Here is a 21,211-nt window from a genome sequence, read left to right as displayed (position 1 = left end):
GCTATACAATACACTTACACACAAGACTGTCAGAAGAGATGGTGGAGAGAAACAAGCCAAGCAGCGGGGAGGGTTTAATGTGTGTCAGGGAGCACGCAGAGTGCACGTGTGTGTTTGTGTGTGTGATGTTTTGTTGTTTTCTGGAAGTGAGTGATGTAAGAGCGATGCGAGTCAGAGGCCACGTACGGCAGATCCCGGTACATCCCCGCCCCCAACCCCCCCTCCCGCCCTGATGCATTTCCCCTGTCAATGCTACACATGTAGTTCACAGGTTACGATCAATAATTTGTACTCTCCACCCCTCTCAAAGAGATATGGCCCAACCTCCACCAATCCACAGTAATGGCTGTTGCTAAGGAGCGTGGGTAATGGGATGCAGTCTATTTTTCAGGCATGTTTCAAAGTTTTTAATGGGGCCGCTCCCACATAAGAGCCCCTGTGTGGATTGTGGTAATGGGCAGCAGAATGAGCAGGCGTCCTCTCCATACTCCGGAATCATGAGTGTTATAGCTCGGAGGTCATTATCTTCTGGTCCCATGCTGACTTATCCTCTGTCATAGTGAAAAAAAGACGAATAGAGAGGTCAACAAAATGGATTTTATTGCCCATACTTACAGAGCAAGTAAGCCAAAATTGGTAAAGAGCAAATAGACATGCACTGGTATTTATTTGTGTTGCAGTGACCTGGCAGAGTCTGTGCGGGGACATGTCACTGTGACCTTTAAAGGTTACACATGTACACATTTATTCATCACACCACTGTCCAATTTGCGATTACCACAAGTCAGGGACATGGTTACATGTGTTAGAGAAAATTAGAAAGCTCTATCACACACCAACTGTAACATTAATTATTATGTGGCTTAGACATTATTCCACCTCTTCCCTGTCCTAGGGTCTGAGAGAATCATCTCCATGTTGGATGTCACAACTGTTGGATGACTATTGGATGATATGCAATGTCCTCATAGAAATTCGGTACAGACATAATAGACATAATAACTCAAGTGATCCCCTGACTTTCCATTCAGCAAAATATCAGTTTTGTTTTTTTTTTTGGTTTTTTTTTGTCACGCCTTCTCATTGGCAACAGCCATGTTTTCAGATTGTCCGTACGTATATATGTCCCATTCTCGTGAATGCAATATCTCAGGAACACCTTGAGTGACCTTCTCTCAAATTTGGCACAAACATCCACTTGGACTTAATGATAAACTGATTAGATTTTGGTGGTCAAAGGTCATAGTCACTGTGACCTCACAAAACAAGGTTTTGGCTATAACTTAAGAATTCATACGCTAATTATGACAAAATTTCACAGGAATGTCTGATAGGATAAAATGACAAACTGATGACATTTTCTAATCAAAAAGTCTAAATTCATTGTAACATCGCAGTGTTCCGCTAAAGCATGTTTCTGGCTGTTATTTAACGCTATAATTCAGGTACAGAGAGGCTGATCATATAGATCATCTGCACTGCCGGGTTGAAGACTTGTGTGAAGCTTCCACGTTTAAGAATTCCTATCTTCTTTGCAGAAACATCCATATTTGAAGCGTTATCTGCTGTCATCACTACATATGAATCTGGACAGACGTGCATGTAAACTGCAACTCAATGGAGGCATACAACTGAAAAGTGATAATTGTAGTTGGTCCAATACTTTGTTTGGTGGTCAAATACAAGCAAAGTTAATGATATCCCCACCAGACTCAGGTGTACTTTGTATATATCATTTTACCTGCTGGCATTACCATGTTAGCATTGTCATAGTGAGCATGTTAGCTTGGTGAGCGTTTAGCTTTCAGTTCTGCTTTTGCCTGCAGTAAGTACAGTCTTGAACAGCCACTACTTTGGCTGTCATTTTAATTGATTTAAACAAAACGAATAGAAATTACACAACAACACTACAACATATAATAAATTACTGACATAGACATATGGTCGTAAAAGGAAAAAGAAGAACAAACAAAAAAAACAACTTAACAAATCAAACAACTGAAAACAACTAAATTATTATGTCATTATCATCCAAACTTGGCCTTAATCTGTTCCATCTTTTTCATAGTGATTCAGTTTCCCCAGCCTTGTAGCGATAATGGCGTCTTACATAAAAAGATGTTTTAAAAAGGAAAGAAAACAGGGGAATGTCAATCGCTCTTTTCCTTTCGATTCAAAAGTAAATCTTTTTCCTAGTAATATAATGGTATTTAAAATGCAAGGGCAACCATTTAATAACTCACAAAGCATTAGTCTTTGAGGGCCCATGGTTAAAAATATCGAACTTGATGCAAGCCATCTTTTGATAGTCATCCAAAAAGTTGCCACATGAGGACAGAACCAAAATGAATGCAACATATCTTCATTTCAGATTACAAACAACAGTTTCCATCCCCGTCCATACCCCAACTGAAAAGCATTTTCCTTGTTGGCAGTCTTTTGTACAGAATTTTTAATTGAAAATATTGTGATTTGGAATCTATAACTGCTTAATAATTTATATCATATACCTGTCTCCATGGTAGTGGGATATCAAATATCACCTCGTAGTACAACTACAACTTTTCTGGCTTGTCATTTAAATCATATACCCTCAAAAAATATTTTATACATGAAAGATATTGTCATCAGCAGCATTATTTCAGTGTGCTTAAAGTTCTAGATTAGGAAGGTCTGATTGCTGAGGATAGCAGCTGTGATAAATAACAGTGCGTAGCAGCAATCTACAGTCAGTGCTCCCAGTTTATCATTGTCTTTATCAATAAATTAAATAATTGCGAGATAAAAGACCTTCTGCAGGAGATTTCCCAACCATGATAAAGTCAAAAGCCCAGTTGGAGTTTACAGTGCACTAGGTCACACTGAGTACAGAGAAATCTCTCTCTGGGATTGTTTGCTCGTTCATTACTTATCCCACCCACTCAAGCTTCTAATTATGATATTGCATTTTTATTTCCTGTTCTTTGCTCCAGTAGATTTGTTCAACAGCTTGTGTTTAATCCCCTCGATATTTCTGTCTGGCTTCAAGAGACACACTTTCACACTGGGACACTCTTACAAACACACACACATAGAGCGAGATGCACGGCAATCACAGGTGAGGATTTACTGAGGTGGGTCATGTTCCAGTTGAATATTACGTTATTGAGTTACTGAAGGTCAGCGTGATATTGCTTTATAATGGAAGATTAAACTCTGGAGAGTGACTGCTCAGGTTTCATATAGTCTTTTTCTTGTACTTTTTGGTGATTTGAAAAGAGCACATTGAATGTTTCCCTTTAGTGATGTTAATGAGTATTAACATGTGGGCATGTCTATTGGTTGAGCTGTTGCTGACCCGAGTCCACTCTCTCCATGGCCTGTCTCCACGCAGCTTGTCACAGCTGGCCGAACACACCAGACCTTAGCGGACATGTGGCTTAGCTTACACTCTCTGCCTACTACAGTTTGTTGTAGAAGAATTAAGCTGGAACAAGTGTCAGTCCATGTGTGTGTAAGCAGGCACCCATATGGAATGCCAGCCCAGTCGCGAGGAAAAATGTTGGCATTGTATGTTTCTGCAAACAACAAACACATTATTTTCCAATTTCATATATTATATCAATGTTTCTGAAGTGACAAAGTATATTAGCTGATTATGTAATCGGGTGGTGGAGAGGATTGTGGATGGTGGGACACCCAGGTGAGACAACAACAAAGCTGCAGACCACTGTTGTAGATTAACAAACAACAGGTTGTGTTTTTACGAGTCATTGCTGTGTTTCCAGAACAGATAGTGGCAGGAAAAGCAATTGTTTTTACCCGAGACATCACTGCATTTCCAGCCAGGTTAGTGGCGGAATAAAAGGGTTGTTTTTTACCAAGACATCACTGCATTTCCAGCTGGGATAGTGGCAGGAAAAGCAATTTTTTTTTACTGACTCATCGCTGCATTTCCAGAACAGATAGTGGCAGGAAAAGCGGTTGTTTTCCCGGAGAGATCACTGCATTTCCAGTCGGGATAGTGACAGGAAAAGCTTTTTTTTTTCCGTGTCACCGCTGCATTACCAATTGGGAAAAGCAGTTGTTTTTTACTGCGTCATTGCTGCATTTCCAGCAGGGATAGTGACGGAAAACTAGTTTTTTTTGCCAAGACATCACCACTTTTCCAGCCAGGATAGTGGCAGGAAAAGCAATTGTTTTTTACTGAGCTTTCACTGCATTTCCAGCCAGAAATGTGCCACCAAGATTGGGTATTTTAAGCCAAAACATGATCTTTTCCTCACCGTTACCAAGTGGTTTTTGTGCCTCAACCCAACCACAAATATAGCATGCCCTTGGTTTGCAGAAAGGTACAATGCAAATGTTTTCTCTGGTGATTGGATTGGGAATGCACATAGCTGAAGGAATACCTCATAGGCACCTTAAAGCTTGCACCAGTAAGATTAACCACAATAAACAGCAGTTAGGCTCCATGTTATTGAGCTCTTATAAATAAATGTAAGCATATGTCTCTTCCATCATATCAGGAATAGGCAACTTGTCCCCTGTTCAATATGTGACAAAATCAACAAACAATCTGCACATAATTGTAACAAGTGTTGTGATGTTGAAAGCGCTTGTTTTGCCCCACCAACCGATTCATTGTCTTTGTTATGGCGTTCACTCCCGGGTAGAGCTGTTTTCTTATCTTGTCAGGGTTGTTTAGTGAACACTAGAATTATGCTATTTACGTGGAATCCATGTTGTGATTAAACAACATTCTGTGCTCTGTCCCTGGCTGCCAGCAGGTTCCTTTACTTATTTTCTGTTGACTAACTGTGATTTTCATCTCTGTTTTTCCTCCTTTTTAAACTCCGCCCTCTCTTTTTTTTTTGTCTGGTAATGACTCGGAAGTGTTGTTGTCCAGGGTGCACATGTAAAAGATTTCGAGGCCCTGGCTGGCATCAGACAACCCAGCAGCAGTCCAGCTCCTACCCCACTTCCAGCCATCCTGTCTTTGAACCTTTGCCTCAACCCCCCCTCTCGCTCTGTCCCAAGTCTCTCCTGTCTGTGAGCAATTAATCTGTGTTTATCTCCGTTTCCTGCTTTCATCTGATCCGTCCACCGACCGATGCTGGGACAGCTGGGTCTGTGGGCTGCTGCCTTCATAGAAGAGAGGAGAGGGTGAATGCGTGCGAAGGCGTTTAGGCAGGGTGGAGGTGAACTGAAACATCATGGAGCTGGCATTGGCTCATGCATCTGAAAGTCATTGGAACATGGAATCATTTCCCCTCCTATTTCTCTTGCGTATTTCTCTCTGGAGCCTATTTTTCCCCTCCTCAACCAGACCCCTGTCCAAATTGCCTGCTGACTTGTGTTTGGAAATGAGTTCCAAATGAAGTCCTGGCTCGGGACTCAGACAGACAGTATGTTGCAGTGTGTGTATGTGTGTGTGTGTGTGTGTGTGTGTGTAAATCTGTATTTGCAGTGTGTTTGTGCTTGCTGGCCTCCACCTGTGCAGTACTTATCTCTCTGGGCTTTTACAAGGTCGGAGTTACATGTAAACACACTACATCATGGCACTCAGCTCTTATAGGTATTTAGTTTATACAAAACTTCTTACAATGTAAACCACTGAGCGACATGCTTTACTTTATTACAATGCAATGACACTGTCCTCCCGTGACCTTGATGTTCCTTTGGTTAGCTGGAGGAAGCTTTTAATGAACAGCTGTGAATCAAACAAGCTTTTTTTTTTAAGCTCCCTGCAAGGATTCCTCAATCCACTCTGATGTCTGTTTGTTTGTCACTTTTTTGTGAGGCTGTTGCTGCTGCCTTTGTTGCAGAATAGCAGGCAGTTTTTAGCCCTGCTAGTGGCACAGTTCTGTAAAATGTTGGCAACGTTGGGCTCGTTAGTCTTTTGAAAAACAATAACATGACTTAACTTATTACTCTCTGCCAATAGTAATTCGTTACACTACTGTCGTGAGATTTGGAACCGATATCCAGGACCCCAAGAGAATGGTTTGTAAAAACTTTTGTCTCCTGACTCATCATGGGAAAATAATGTGTGTGGACTAACATGCATTTTTGCATTTGTTTTAAGATGTGTTGATAAGGCGATGCCATTATGTGAACGACAACATGGCCTTAGTTGGTCTTTTACAGCCAACAGACCCATCAGGTGACGGTGCCTGCCTGGCCCACACTAAGGCCCTTCACACATGGTAACAGAGCTGGTTTCACTCGATGGCCAGTGTGTTGACATTGTGGGAAACTTTAAATACCTTGGTATGGGTCTGGACTCCTGCATGAGGTTCTCTGGAAATATTGAGTATATTTTCAAGAGATGCTCACTGCGACTTTATCTTCCTAGGAAACTCACTGGCCTTCCTGTCTGGTATGGTCAACTTAACTGTACATCCAATAAGAAGCTCACTAGGATTGTGACTATGGGATGTAAAATAGTTGGCAAGCCACAAAACCCCTTGACCCAACTCTTTACAGAAAGGACGAGGAAGAAAGCGAGGCGTATCTTGGAAGATAGCTCCCATCCTCTCTTAAACCAGTTTGAACTCTTGAGCTCTGGGAGGCGCTATAGAGTCCCTCTGGCAACCAAAAATGTATTCAAGTAGTCCTTCATCCCAAGTGCCAACAGTATCCTTAACTCAACATAAAATGAGCTGATCTAATGTGTTAAAGTGTTTTGTAAGAACTCTTGTGTGCTTATCTTATTATTTGTCTGCTTTCTATAATGTTGTCTTTTGTGTTTGATGAGCCAAGGACAAGTTTCCATCCATGGTGGACAATAAACATATGTTCTGTTCTATTGATAATAACACAGTGGAAACTGCTTATAGTGATAATGGTTACAGTGATCAAGCGCTTATATGGATCAAAAAACGTCAGACAGAATCATTCCTACACAAATGCTGTTTGAATAATAATCAAATAGTCCACTTACAGTGTTCACTTTGGGTCTTTTCATACACGACAGCACATGGAAAAACAATTTACAGCTATGGTAACTCTATACATACAGATTTTTACTGTACTCCCAGGATCCTTTGCCTCGCAGTAACCCGGCTGCTTTCAGCTGGCTACCTGAGGCTGCTGCTGCGTGCACATTGAAATGATGACGGGAAAAAGAAAGTCGATTTCCCTCGATGAAAAACGAAGTCTCCGCGAACCTTATGACTGCTGGTGATGGAGACAGAGAACGAATGCACACAGGGAAAGCACCTCTGGGTTAAATCACCCTCATCAGATGGATGATAATGCCTGGTCATGTGATGAAACACCTGTGCTGTATTTTGAAACAGTCAGTAAAATTCACTTGAATTAATCTACAAGTGTCAATTAGATGCTAATCTGCATGAAAAAAAGGTTATAATACTCATACATGATCATTGTAAGCGGTTTCCACTATAATTAAAGGCCTGTGAATGTTTTTCCAGTCTTTCAAACGATTGAGACTGTAGTCATATGAAGACTACGTACCTGAGCATTTGATAATTCAGGCAACAGATATTGCTCAGAAAAACTACATTTACAGAAGCTGTGCTAAATACACTGGTGTCGAAACGTATTTTACAGCTTTTCTTTTTCTCTCTTCTTATCCTCTGTCTTTTCTCCCCATCATATTTTTTCTTTTTGACACTGTCAGATGGTGCTCAGATGGTTTTTTAGTTGGCATTTCAGAGGCATTAAACCACAGATATGCACATAAAATCAAACACTTCCTCTGCTAAACCATGAATAAAGTGGAATATTTAATCAAAGTTTTTATTAAATCACACTACACACATGTTTTTAAAGGAATAAACATATACTCTACATTTCATCTCCTGCCAGTGAACATGCAGCCCTCCCAAAAGAGGAAATTCAGGTTATTACTGCACCTCATGGACCTTAATACAAGTAGCCTCACTGCGCTACAGCAAAAGTCATTTGTGCCAAGGCGACCTGGTGCTATAATCCCCAGTATTAGCAGGAGGAGGAGGCGTGTGTGTGTGTGTGTGTGTGTGTGTGTGTGTGTGTGTGTGTGTGTGTAGGAGGGCTAACGTGATTTCCTGGCTGTGGCCTAGATGGGACTCAGGCCTGTATTATCTGGCCATCAGAAAGAGTCAGCCTCAACTCTAATATCTGTGTGTGTGGAGAGCAGGAAATGGCCTTTTGTTTTGCTGGCCAATACAGCCCGCGGACAGGAAGAGAGGAAACATGCACTGTGTCGTGCCATGTCGGGCCACTGCCTCTCAGTGCGTGCAGCAGTATTACAGAGAGAGGAGGAAGTCTAAGACTTGCAGACAAAATCAGTTGTAACTCCTTCCCTCCCTCACTAACTAATCTTACTCTTGGTGGAAGCTAATTAGGGTCTGACAAACTAAGAAATATTGCTCTTCCTTCTCTCCCCTAGACTTCACTTGTGTCTCTTCGCTTACCTTACATTAGATTTTGTAAAAGGCCCGTGTTGCATTTAACAGTAGAGCTGTGTTTGCCCCAGAGAGCTCGAAGATTAAAGCAACCTCTAAGAGCATTTAAGGAAGTGGAGAGAAAGTGTTTTGCAGGAGGGTTTGCTGTTTTTTCCTTCGTAGTCTCTCTTTTTTCATGCCAGCAGGTTCAATGGAAAATTGGAGCAGGGATGAGGCATCGTAGCTCCGGGGGGGGGTTGAACATCTGGGCTAGCTGGAAGAGTGGAAGGGGGAGAGGAGTCTCAAACAAACAAACAGAAATTTACTCTGTTTCCCTACATGCCTACATGTGTCATGCACAAGGACACACTTGGATGAGCATTTGCAGCCACCAAAGTCAAGCGCGCACACACAGGCATGTCCATACGAAACACACAGTTGTGTCTTAACCCCCAGGAGAAGCGGTGCCTCCAGCGGGACAGCGTCTGTGCAGGCAGGCAGCTCCAGGGCCTCTGTCGGCTTCTAAAGCTGCGTCTGCATTTGGCCCTGTGGGAAGGATGGATTCAACAGGGGAGAAATGAAAAGGAAACATAACATCAAACCACACACACCTTTGAGACGTATCGTTGCGCTGTAGTTGTCCAAAAACTGGAGCATGTAAAGCCATTCCTGCGTGCTGATAAAGCCATGCGGAAACAATACTCCTTAACCTCGTGTTATTCCACTCTGCTGCCCCTGAAGTTAATTGTTTTGATATGATCTCTTTGCACGCTATGTTTAATTGTTAAGCAAGAGATCCAACAGGATCTCAAGATAACCTCATAATCTCCAGCAAGGGTGCATTATAGTCCTTAACACATTATCACCAGAGCCATGACGTCATCTGTTCAGCCTTGTTCAACTTTCTGTGTTGTGTCTAAATACACACCAGGCGGTGAAATGATACCCTGAGCTTCTTTCTTCAGCTTTTTTGGATTTGGACTCTCCGAGCTCTTGCAGCTCTTTTATCCGGGCACAGCGATGGCCGTGAGGGACACGGCCAAGTGTAGGCATGTGTGTGGGAAGTGAGCAGGCAGGCAGGCTGTCACTTAGCATTACAGCACTACAGACTCCCCGTGGGTGACATGAGGAGAGCGGAAAGTGAGAAGACGAGAGAGAGGGAAGAGTGAGAAAGAGAAAACAGGAGTGGAGCAAACCATATACAGCAGCCCACACACCAAAACACACACCCGGCCCCTAGCAACCCCGAGTCTCGGAAACCTGCTGTTTGTTTTTCTTTTGATTAGACCAGCCGCTGAAGATAAGCTCTCCTGACAAGACTTCACTGCTGGCCCCTGAAAAGAGAATCCAAAGTGAAAGGATGCTAAGAGGTAGACCCTGGATAAGGAAGACAAAAATAGTCAGTTCATAATGTTCATCTGGTTGGCTGCGGATCAGTAATAAGGCAATTCTCTATGTTCTTTACTTGAGAACAGTTTCTCTGTCTGTTCCAAAAAATCTGTTCATACTTTGTTGAAACAGAAGCTCAGCCACAATCATTTTTTAACACTTATTTATATGGATGTTGTCAGGAAACATGATAGCATCTTCAGTTGTTCATGGTTGTTTTGTTACTATCACTTGTTCTTCCTCTCCTACTTTTGCTGTGTGTAGTTTTGCCCAACCCCATGTGTGGTTTTAAGCAATTTGCACCTTCAATAAGTTAGCCACAGGTAGTCGCAGTTGTGCAAACACATTATCCAAATCTGGCATCAGCACCCCTGCGGTGAAACTGACAAAACATCATAACAATCCTCTCTGCTTCAGCCTTCTGTGATTCTTTGATAACAGTGTTCTACACTGCATTTGGCTTTAATTTAGGAGTGTGTATGACCTTTTTAGAAGCATAATACTTTTTTATGGTCTTCCTGTCAGGAATATTTTAAGAGATCCTACGGAATGACAGCATTAGTCTGCACAGAGAGAAATAATTTGTCATTTTAGTGATTTTTTTAGTTAAATAGACTTTAATTTTAACCTTCGCCATGTGCGATCCTTTATTGTATCATTGTAAGTCTTAAATTGCACATTTCTCCGTTTCAGTCAGGACCACTTTAGTCAAAGAAAACTTTATTTCCATTTGCAGTATTATTTTTGGTGGTATGGCTCTGTTCTGGGGCCTCTGCCTTTCCTTGGCCTACACAGAAAGCCTCTTCCACACATCTGTGGAAAGCCTTAAGGCAGAGAGAGCAAACCTCCCTGCCCTTCCATGCGCCTACATGGAAAGCCTAAGACAGGCAGAGCAGCAGCATCATTGCGCTGTTTGAGATCAGCTGATGTAGCTGGGATGTGAGCTGAGCTTGACATCGTGTCCTGCCTGAATTAACACTATGCTCAATTTCTTTACCTACCTTTAAATCTTTCTAAATGATCTTGCTGAGGTCATTCAGTGCCCTGGCTGTGCATCTCCTCTGCCATTGTTGTGTGACAGGTGCACTGCACACACTTTAAAAAAACTGTTTATGGGAAATGCATTCCTCATATTATTTTACACCTTGTTCTGACAGCAAGCGAGTGCAGCTCTGTCCACACTTAGTCGGTTAAATATGCACTTCTGTTACGTCATGTAAACAAACTACGTACCTATGAACTGTGCACTCGACTGGAGATGTGACCACTCAAAAGACAGGGTCAGTACTTGTTATCTTTCTACAGTTGTATTTTTAAGGAGAAAACACGTTTTATATTGTGATATTTACTGGAAATGACATACAGTGTAGCCAACAGCAAGTTGGTTGTTATCACTGATGATCATTTACCAGAAACTTTCAGTTCCCTGGTGATCTGCTGCCCTCTTATTCAGGTTATTGTAGTTGGAGGAGGTGTTGTGTAGAGAACTCCTCATTTCAACTTCACAAATCCGCAATTCCTTATTCATTGCAGAGCTTTTAAAGTGCAAGAGAAGACTAAATAGAAACCAATAGAAAATCAAACTGATTTTGTGGCTGACGCTTGCTTTAGTCACATTCATTCAGAACTCATTCAGAAAAATAGAGCAAAAACAAAGTAATCCCTTCATCTATTTTTAAAGACAGTAACTGTATTTGGAACACTGCAAGTTTAAAATGTAACTGTAACAAAATACTTACTCATATTTTATAGTTTAAAATACATAACACAGTTACACTTATTCCATTACCTCCCAACACCTGTCTTACATACATACTGTGTGTAAAGTTTACCCCAGACCTCATTTTGTATGGATAACAAACAAATCGTTGATTTAGCCCCACTTTTATAAGCATGACTTTTAAGAGATGCTGTCTCTTGTTGTCCCACAGTGATAATGGATTCTGCCAGACGTTCTTGCTGCGCTGGCACAAAGCTTTGGGCTCAAAGGTCTGGCCGAGGGAGGCCATGTTTCCATGGATGCTAACACAGCCATTGGCACTACTGGGTCTGATTGCGTTTGTTTATAACCCACTGCTGTCCTGTGATAGAGGGGTTGCCTCAGTGTAACTCGGGAGCTGCCAAATTTGGCTAAATCCTGTGGGATACAGGAGCCCATTCAATCTGGCAGACATCTCGAGAAATAGTCAAAGGTGACATGATTATATACAAGGCGGTGCTGTGTGTATGGGCTCTGGGCCCTGTGCGCCGAGGGGAGTGGCAGTATGTAAACATTAGCTGGGTGGCCCAGTCTCTGCTCCGGCTGTGGCCTTTTTAGTCCTTAAGCCTTCACAGTAGGCGACTGGCATTTTAAAGGTTCACCTCAGGATGTCAGTTTGCTGCCCCCTGCTGGAACCATACATCCTTGGCTTTGTTTTCATAGTGATTTAACTGAACAAATTAATTGTGGTCAAACAAACTCCCTACATTCTCGGTTATGTATGTTCATGCCACAGTGGGGAGGCAGATGTTGTATAGTGGTAGGATGCAAAAGTTGCATTTAAAGTATAGCTTGCTGTGCTGCCACAAAATGGCCTAAAAGATCAGATCATTAATGCACCGGAATTGTCCTTTATAATTACATTTGACACATAAAAACTGATTTAGTGAAACTGATTCATTGTTCATGCGCAGTTTTAGGAAAAATATACCGTTTTAAAGAGCAGAAATGCTCTTAGAAAACACAAATATTGACTGAAATAGAATTGAAATGGGATTTCATTGTATTCTGTGGTGTAAATTAGATCCACCAATAGGGGTGGACGAAATGGCCCTGAATTAATATCAAGATATTTCAGGGTATTTTTGCGATAACGATATTCTTGACAATATGACGAATTAGTAAAAAATAGATTTTATTATTGATTTTAGAACATAGAATTGCAGCAAAATAAGTGATATAGACATATATACATTTACATGTCAACCTTACAGTTGAAATATTCAGTAAAAACTAAAGAAAAATGATCTCATATTTTAGTCTGTAAACAACAGTAACTTTTTCAGATTCAGATTCTGTATACAATATTAATAGTTCAACAAAATAAAGTCTACCACAAATTACACATTTAAACAGCTCCCAAATTCAAAAAAATGTCCCCTGGGATCTATATATATCAATCAACAGGTGATTTCCTTCTTTTAGTAAAATCCTAAATGATTGAGTTGTTGTTTTTTTTCCACCTGGACCTTTATGCTCTGCCATTTCTCCTCTAATCATCACGCTGTAACCTGTGACAGGCTGTGATGATACCACAACTACTGCACATTCACACTTATATATCACATTTGATTTACCTGACACTGGGTAGATGATTTTGGTGCTCTCTATACACAACTCAAGATGTGGCATTTGTTTGGTGTTTCATACATAGACTGTACATAAAGATACACATAAAGAGAGTCTATAATTTTCAGATTTGGGATTTCATTTGTTCGATTTTCTCACCTTTTTAAACATACCTGAATATAACCACATAATATCAAACACAGCTTGTCAAAAAACACAAACTGTAGTGGAGACTCACTCAAATGACCACCTGTGGGTCCCGGGGACTCACTATGTTTAAAAACCTATCAACCTCACTGAGAATGCGTCAAATCGGCTCAAATGTGGGGTCAGATCTTTAAAAGCTGAATTGCAGCGGTTGACATCTTATGAAATGTGCATCCACAGCACACCAACAATAATCCCTTTTGCAGTAGTTTTAAATATTTGAAGCTATCATGCAGAGTTGAGCTGTACCCAGTCTGATCTCAACTTAACTGCATTTGACAGAGCATTTTCGAGGCACATTTGTTCAGCCGTCAGAGTTTATTTGGCTCGTGGGAACGCCGCGCCTTCGGGGTCAGACCAACATCAGGGGCTGCTGTCTGTAGAAATAATAAAGCAGACAGTGTTACTTTACAGAGGGCAGAGAAACGCAAGATTGAAATAGATACAGAAGGGGGTTAAACGAGGTCAGACTGAAAGAGCTTAACGGTGCATGAAAGAGAGCAATAGGAAGCACTGGGGGGAGACATCGAGTGAGCAAAGGGCTCGAAAAAGGGAACATTTTTTAAAAAAGGAGCAAGAGAGAGGGAGAACTGGAGCATGTAGGATACATAGTTAGCTAGGAGGTTAGAAGAAGGAGAGAGGGAAAGGGCAGTGAGGGAGGCTGGTGCTTCAGTCTTTAGAGTTTGCCCACTCAGAAGGGAAACATTCTCCTCTGCTGGCATCTGCCACCACCGCTGAACACAGCTGAATCCCATCTGAGGAGCTGTTCTGTCAGCCTTCCAAGCCCACCACGCCGCACACACACTGCGCACACCAAACCACACGACACCACGAAGACGAGGGAGTGAAAGAAACCGTAGCAGGCTCACAGGCTTGAAGTCAGAGACAGAGCGAGACAGAACAAGCACAAAGACCAGCAGGATAAAGAAACATCTCAGTGTCACTGCACTGCACATTCAACATCCGTCTTTGGAGGAGACGTAGACTTTCCCCCGGCACACTGAATCAGTCAGGAGCAGACGACAGAAGGATGATCAAGTCCAGTTGGTTTTATGTCAAGTTCAAATACAATGAGAAGGTAAGTACATCTGGATTTTTTTTGTTCTCCCTGGCCTGATTCCTCTCCTCAGTGTCCTGGCAAATATCTAAACATGAGATATTGATTGTCCATGAAAATGTTGAATTATTGAGCTGTGCAAGGATACTATTTCCAGACGTTCCTCAGCTTCTCTCAGTGGCTTTTTAAAATTCACAGTAGAACTTTGCAGGCCTGTGTTAAAAAGTATTTAACTGAAAGGCAGTATGCTGCAAAAGGGCTATGTTTAATACCATTTGTTTGACAGTATTGTGTGTTTTATAAGTGCTGTGCTCACTTAAGTAAGAACACTTAGAAATTATTGCTTCTGACACTGTTTGCTGAAGTAAGAGCACATCCTTGAAAATGTAATTAAAGCCATTTAGCTGCAAAAATATTTATACAGTTTATTAAATAACAGTGCTGATTTTTGCACTCAGCACTCTAGTTGCTAAAGTGTGACTGAGATCCTGTAGTCTCGAGAACATCACAGATTTCTTCTTACTAACGAACAGGGCTTACCCTACCTGTAGCATGCCTAACATCAAAGGTCTGGTGTGTGCAGCATTTAAAGGTCCACTGTGTAAGATTTAAAAGGATATATTGGCAGAAATCTAATATAATGTAATAAAATAGATATGTTTTCTTTAGTGTATAATCACCTTAAAATAAGAATCAGTGTTTTTGTTACCGTAGAATGAGACGTTTCATCTACAGAGGTCCTGGTCTGTGGAGATCTCCATATTGCACCACCATGTTTCCACAGTAGCCCAGAATGGACAAACCAAACACTGGCACTAGATGATACGATGCGATGCGATGCTGTACAGTATGGTACGGTATGTTGCAGTATGATGTGATATACTTAATTGTTCTGTAGGAAGTTTGTCATGGACTCAGGAAACGATGCGAGACGGTACGGTACATTGTGGTGGGATACGATATGATACGATATGGTACGATATCCTTTATTGTCCCTGTAAGGAAATTCATCTTGGACTCAGGAGCTGCAGAAGTATTGCTGCCTTATAATAATAGTCCAGAAGAAAAGAAGCATACATCATAAAAAACGTGAAAACACACACCATGAGCAAAACACAACACAACCCCTAAAACGTCAAGCAACATAATTTAAAATCTTAATTGAGGTTGAGACAGGGCCATTTGGGTTTTCATGCAGCCACTATAGCTGGCACGTCTGTTTGTTTTGGAGGAGGAGACCTCTGTGGATAATTCAGCTCTTGGTAAAAACCTGAACAATGAACACTGAAGGAATTCTAAGCAGGTTGATTTCAGTGAATTTTAAGATGGTTGCAATCTGCAGACCTCACTGTTAGATGCCACTAAATCCATCTATATCTTACACACTGTTCCTTTAATAAAAGTTTATTTTTTCTTTATGTCTTAATAGCATGTCAAAGTGTTGTAGAAACCTTAATGTACAAAGAGGGCATGCTCTTGTCTTTTGATGTAGTGCAGTTATGAAGTTTTAATGCAGTTAGGCATGTCACAGTCTGGACATTAGATCCTATAGCTTGTGTAATGGGATTGAGTCTGATGGGACACAACTGTGACTCCTCTTTGTGGATGGCATTACATTGTGAAAGCCAAGCTTTGGGTCAGCAGCTAGCACTTTCCCCAAATGTTCGCAGCTATGCTAATGAAAACGGGTAGTGTTACAATTGCCTGCAGTCAGTTAACCAGACATTTAGCCAGCTAGGCAGTCAATCAGCCAGACGTCAGCCACCAGTGACCATCAAGCCAGTCAGCTGGCCGGCCGATAAGCTCCCAATTATGCCTCGTCTCTCTTTGTGTCATGACAACGGTTTTAGTGTTGACCCCTTATGCTGATCAAGTTCTCCACTTAGCATCAGGTGTCTGCACTGTAGGATCAATAAAGCTATCTTGTTACATAAAACATGGCCAAGCAGAGCTCTGTTTACTGTGGTTTATGCCGAACTTCTCACGGTTTAGTTTGAACATTTGGCTCTGTAAAAATACAAAAGCAGCGTACATGTGTTGGACTGGCTTTGCCATCATCAGGCTTATTATTGTGGATAAGTGAGTGCGTGCCAAGTGGCCTCGTGGGAGCATCTGTTGGTGCCCGAAGTGCTCCGTTTCCATCTGGTCTGCCATTTTGTACTTCAGTAGTCTTGAGGTGGAGAAGTGAGAAGATGGCTGCTCTTTTTTTTATCTTTTAGAAGCAGATCTATTTTAATGATTCCTCTTTACAGTCTGTCAAATTAAATTTTCCACTATGTGTCCACAAAGAAGCCAACTTCTTAACTATGAAGACAAATTAACTGAATATTAACAACTAATGGTTTATAACAAAGAAAAAGGCTAATTTGTCCTTAAAAATGACACATAAGTATGAAAGGCTTCACACTCAACTTTGTTTGTGTAGGATGTATTATTGTTTTCATCCAAACCTGCTAATTAACTTAATTAGAGATAACTGGAACCATTAATGTAGTGTTGGTTTGCAGAGATGCCTGCAAAAAAATGAAAAGAAAAGGTGTCAGATCAAAAAGAAATGTTGCTCCAAGACTTGGCAAAGACGAAACTATGGAGACGAGTTAAAGCAACCATGACAACAGCATGGGTGTTCGCTGGCAGTGTCTGGTGTAAAAGTGAAAGAAGGTGCTATGCTCCTCTCCCTTCCACTCACTGCTCATCCCATTACATTTGGTCAAAGTTAAGTGAGAACATTTCCACTTTACATTTTATCCCCAAAAAAATAGGAGGATAATGGAGGGAACTGAAACAGAAAGAGTCCAGACAAGATGGCTGGTTGATTTTTATTTCAATGATCTTGTTAAGTGAAGGGGTTAAGAAATAAAGATAGAACGGTCGAGCTGATTTGTTACAGGCCTTGTTGAATCAGAAATATATCTGATTTGCACTGAATTGATTGCAGAAGCTCCAGACAGTATTTTTACTCCGAAATATGAAAAATTCAACAGCTTGATCAGCTGGTGCTGTATGTCTGGCTACACTGATCCTCGCTCCTAGGTGGCCTGGCTTTCCTAGACTTTTCTGTTTTCCTCCATGTCTGTGTTCCCAGTTAAAAGAAAGTGTACACAAGAACAGGATGTGTGTGTCAGTGCTTATGGGGGTCTGGGCTGAAAGCTGAGTGTGTGTCGGAGGAGAAGAAGGGCATACGCAGCCGTCGGCTTTTCCTGCTCCCAGCTGTCTCGCCTCAGGAGCGGCCAGCCTCCATGTGATTACGCATGATTGACAGGCACCCTTTCAGCAGCATGCGAATAGGAAGTGACCTTAAACAAGTGTTGCCATTTTTGACTGAGTGGCTGTCTTTCCTCTCCCCCTCCCCTCCTCCCTTGCTCTCTGAAGAGAAAGGGTGAGAAGGGCACGGAGCATGGTGGCTTCTGGGTCAAGAACCCAGGGTCATCAGAGTCTGGGGAAAGGGTAATTGCTACCCCTGTGTGTGGGCTCATGTCCTGAAGTGAGAGGGTATGAGAGGGAGGTAGCGACTGGGGAGAGGCTGGAGGTGGGTTACATTCCTCTGAGTGGAAAGAGAACACAACACTGAAGTCCTGCTCTGTGTGTCTGCTCGCAGCTCTTTGTCCTCTAAGCCAGTGCCAGGACCCCCCAGTGGACCAACTCTGGGGCCGCAGACCCACAGAGGGCAAACAGCAACCTGACTCACACTGGACTAATTCAATTTAACACACACTGAGTGCCCTGTGATTGGTGTGTTAACTCTGGCCTCTCCCATGGCCAGATGGCCACTGTCGGAAAGATACATTTACATTTTAGGGTATTTGACTGATGCCTTTATGAGTGTACAGTGAGGAAACATTATCCTTGTACAAACAGAAGATATGGTTACACATTTTTTTTCATTGTTGCCATAAGCTCACACAGAAGGCTCCAATTTGTTGTTTTACTGTATATGCAAGTTATAAGTACTTTTACATGTTAGGTACTGTCGACTGTTGATGCAATATTCAGAGATGTGGACTTGAGTCTCATGGGTTGTTGCAAATTTTCGAGACTTTAGACTCATTCATTCATTTTCCATAACTGCTTATCCCATTAGACAGACAACCATTCACACTCACGTTCACACCTACTGTCAATTTAGAGTCTGGGTCAATTAACCTGCATGTCTTTGGACTGTGGGAGGAAGCCGGAGTACCTGGAGAAAACCCACACTGACACAGGGCGAACATGCAAACTCTACACAGAAGCGCTCCCTCACCCCGGAAACCTGGAACCAGCCTTGCTGTGAGGCGACAATGCTAATCACCAATGACTTGTAACTCGACTTGGACTTTAACACTAATAACTTGTGACTTCAGTTGGACTAGAGCCTTTTGACATGAAAATACTTCATACCTGTCAACCATCCCCAAAGATTAAAAGTATGTTGTTTAAAAAGTGTGCCACAAGTACGGTTGCAACTATATAAGATTTTCACAGTACAACAACTGCAACAGAAGATATTGCAGTTTCACAATATCACGCAATTAAAGAATTTATAATATTATAAGTCAGAATGACCCTTAAAGGAATGAAAATGAAAGGGTTATTGTTGGTAGAACAAACATTTCATTACTATAATTGAAACTATTTTGTCAATGGTCTGTGTAAAAAGTCTCCCCTTTGAAAATAACTAATATAAAGGGGAGTTTCCATGTCCAGTTCAGTATTGTAGATTAGCAAATGTACTCGGCTGATAACTGATATCACTGTATACCGTGAAACCGGTATACCGCTGCAACCTTTGCCACAAGTCAATTAATTTATCTTAATTTCCTGAAACAAACTGAGCATAGCGTTAGTTGTTCTGTTCCCTGGGGTCTTTGCTTCTGCTCTCCCTGTCTTTGGCTTTCCACGTAGGCACATGGAAGGGCAGGGAGGTCTGCGCTTTCTTCCTCAGGCTTTCCACTAGTCCTCTTTCCTTTGGGGACATAATTTACAGTTGAAAAAGGGTAATAAATCCCAATATAGTATGGCAATATATTTCACCACAATACTCATCAAATCACAACATATTTAAAATCGTAACATATTTAAAATCAAAATAATATAAGTAGCAGTAATGTAAGTATTGTGATAATATCGTATCCTGGGTCCTCTGGTAATTCTCTCCCCTGTTAACTAACAATAATTCCTTATTTTGTTTATAGAAACATAATCTGGCAGGTGTTATGTTTCCTTCAAAACATACCTGCTTGTACAGAGTTGTGATTTCAATCCCACAGGGTTAATTTTATGTAAAATTATTGATCTGATAATTAAAAAGTAAAAAGAAGTATAGTGTAGCAGAAAATGGAAATACTCAGATCTTTCAATCTCCAAATTGTACCCCAGAAGAGTACTTTAGTAAATGTACTTAACTACTTTCCTTCATTGATTACAGGCACTTAGAGATAAGCAGATACGCCTGTAGCCAAACCTTATGAGAATTGCATACAAAGCTTGAGTACACTTTAGCAAAGATTTGTTGCAGAGCTTACTTCTGGCAGTGGGTGACACTTTCTGTGGCTGACTTCTGTTGTTTATCTTCTTGAGTATGTGTGCAGTATACCCATGAAAAGCTTTTCATGCTATTGACATATAGTACATTGATGCTTTTAGTATATTCTTGGGGTTTGTACATACAGGTTCCCACACACAGCACAATATTTATCTGTAAGTTGTATTTATTTTTGATCGGATTTCATTCACACCGTGTTTTCTACTAAATGACGCACTACAGGCTTCTGCTATTATATTCAAACCTTTAAACAAACTGTGGCTTTCTTAATGTTGCCGGATTTATATGCCATATGTGTGGTTCACAAAACACCATCTTAGTTACAACACGCCTTTGTTTCTATCCACTGCTAAACCACAGCTGCTCAGTATCTATTGCCCTTTTTGCACTCAGAATCATACTTCTTTGGAGGCAGAACAAATAATCAACCAAATAATTTGCTACTCATCAAATTTACATCGGAAGGCTGAAATGCTGACATTCTCAAATACAATGCAGATAGATTTGACAGGGATGGATTATAAATCCTGTTGAAAAAAATTTGTGATTTGTGATACCAAACTATATAAATTAAATTGACTTGATATTACTGAACAAAGGACAGGGTTTACACAGTCATGGAAAACCTGGAAAAGACATGGAAATCCACAATCTTGTTTTCAAAAGTGATTGAAAAAGTTAAATCTATTAAATTTGGGAAACTTCGTTGAATTTTGTTCTGTAAAATGAAAGTAATTGTTTTCCATGAATGATGATAATAATAATTATAGTTTGTCCTAGCCTTTTTCTTTTTTCCGTAGTTTTTTTTGTTTGTTTGTTTAAATATTTTTCTAATTCTGTTGGGTTTTTTTGTTTTGATTTTTTGTTTTTGCAATTTGTGGGACCGTTCTTACCAAGTTGCTTACTACCTTTTTTGCCTTGTTTCTGAAAGAAAAAGCACCAATTTGTTCACGGTTCAAAGGTTGAAATACTTGCAAAAGGTGTCTGAAAGCAGTACAAGAAAAGTGATGTCGCTCCAGGTTTCAAAGGGTTAAACTTGACAAAATAAAACTCACCAAAACCGCCTCAGTTAGTCTCGTTAGTTGTCTGGATAAATACAGCTCCAACAATGAGCTCCTCTGGTTTGGTCATGACAAATTCTTAAAGGGATAGTGCACCCAAAAATGAAAATTCAGCCATTATCTACTCACCCATATGCCGATGGAGGCCCTGGTGAAGTTTTAGAGTGCTCACATCCCTTGTGGAGATCAGCGGGGGGAGCGGCTAGCACACCTAATGGCAGACGGCGCCCCAGACTAACGTCCAAGAACACAAAATTGAATCCACAAAGTATC

At 41.1% G+C, this 21,211-nt stretch overlaps 1 protein-coding gene across 2 annotated transcripts in view; it reads left to right on the top strand.

The window, feature by feature from the left end:
• auts2a (activator of transcription and developmental regulator AUTS2 a) overlaps positions 1-21,211 on the top strand; it is a 447,476-nt gene that overhangs the window by 148,241 nt on the left and 278,024 nt on the right. The window contains exon 1 of one of the 2 annotated variants that reach the window (XM_050040296.1): positions 14,240-14,374. The exons of the other annotated variant lie outside the window; for it this stretch is intronic. Within the exon in view, the coding sequence (XP_049896253.1) occupies positions 14,327-14,374 (48 nt within the window). The 5' untranslated portion in view covers positions 14,240-14,326. Of the gene's footprint in view, positions 1-14,239; positions 14,375-21,211 lie in introns of those variants that run through there. 2 annotated transcript variants of the gene reach the window in all.

The sequence above is a fragment of the Epinephelus moara genome, chromosome 3 (genome assembly GCF_006386435.1).
Source record: "Epinephelus moara isolate mb chromosome 3, YSFRI_EMoa_1.0, whole genome shotgun sequence".
Classification (NCBI taxonomy): Eukaryota; Metazoa; Chordata; class Actinopteri; order Perciformes; family Serranidae; genus Epinephelus; species Epinephelus moara.
Note: the sequence above shows the minus strand (reverse complement) of the source record. Positions and strands in the feature narration are given on the sequence as shown.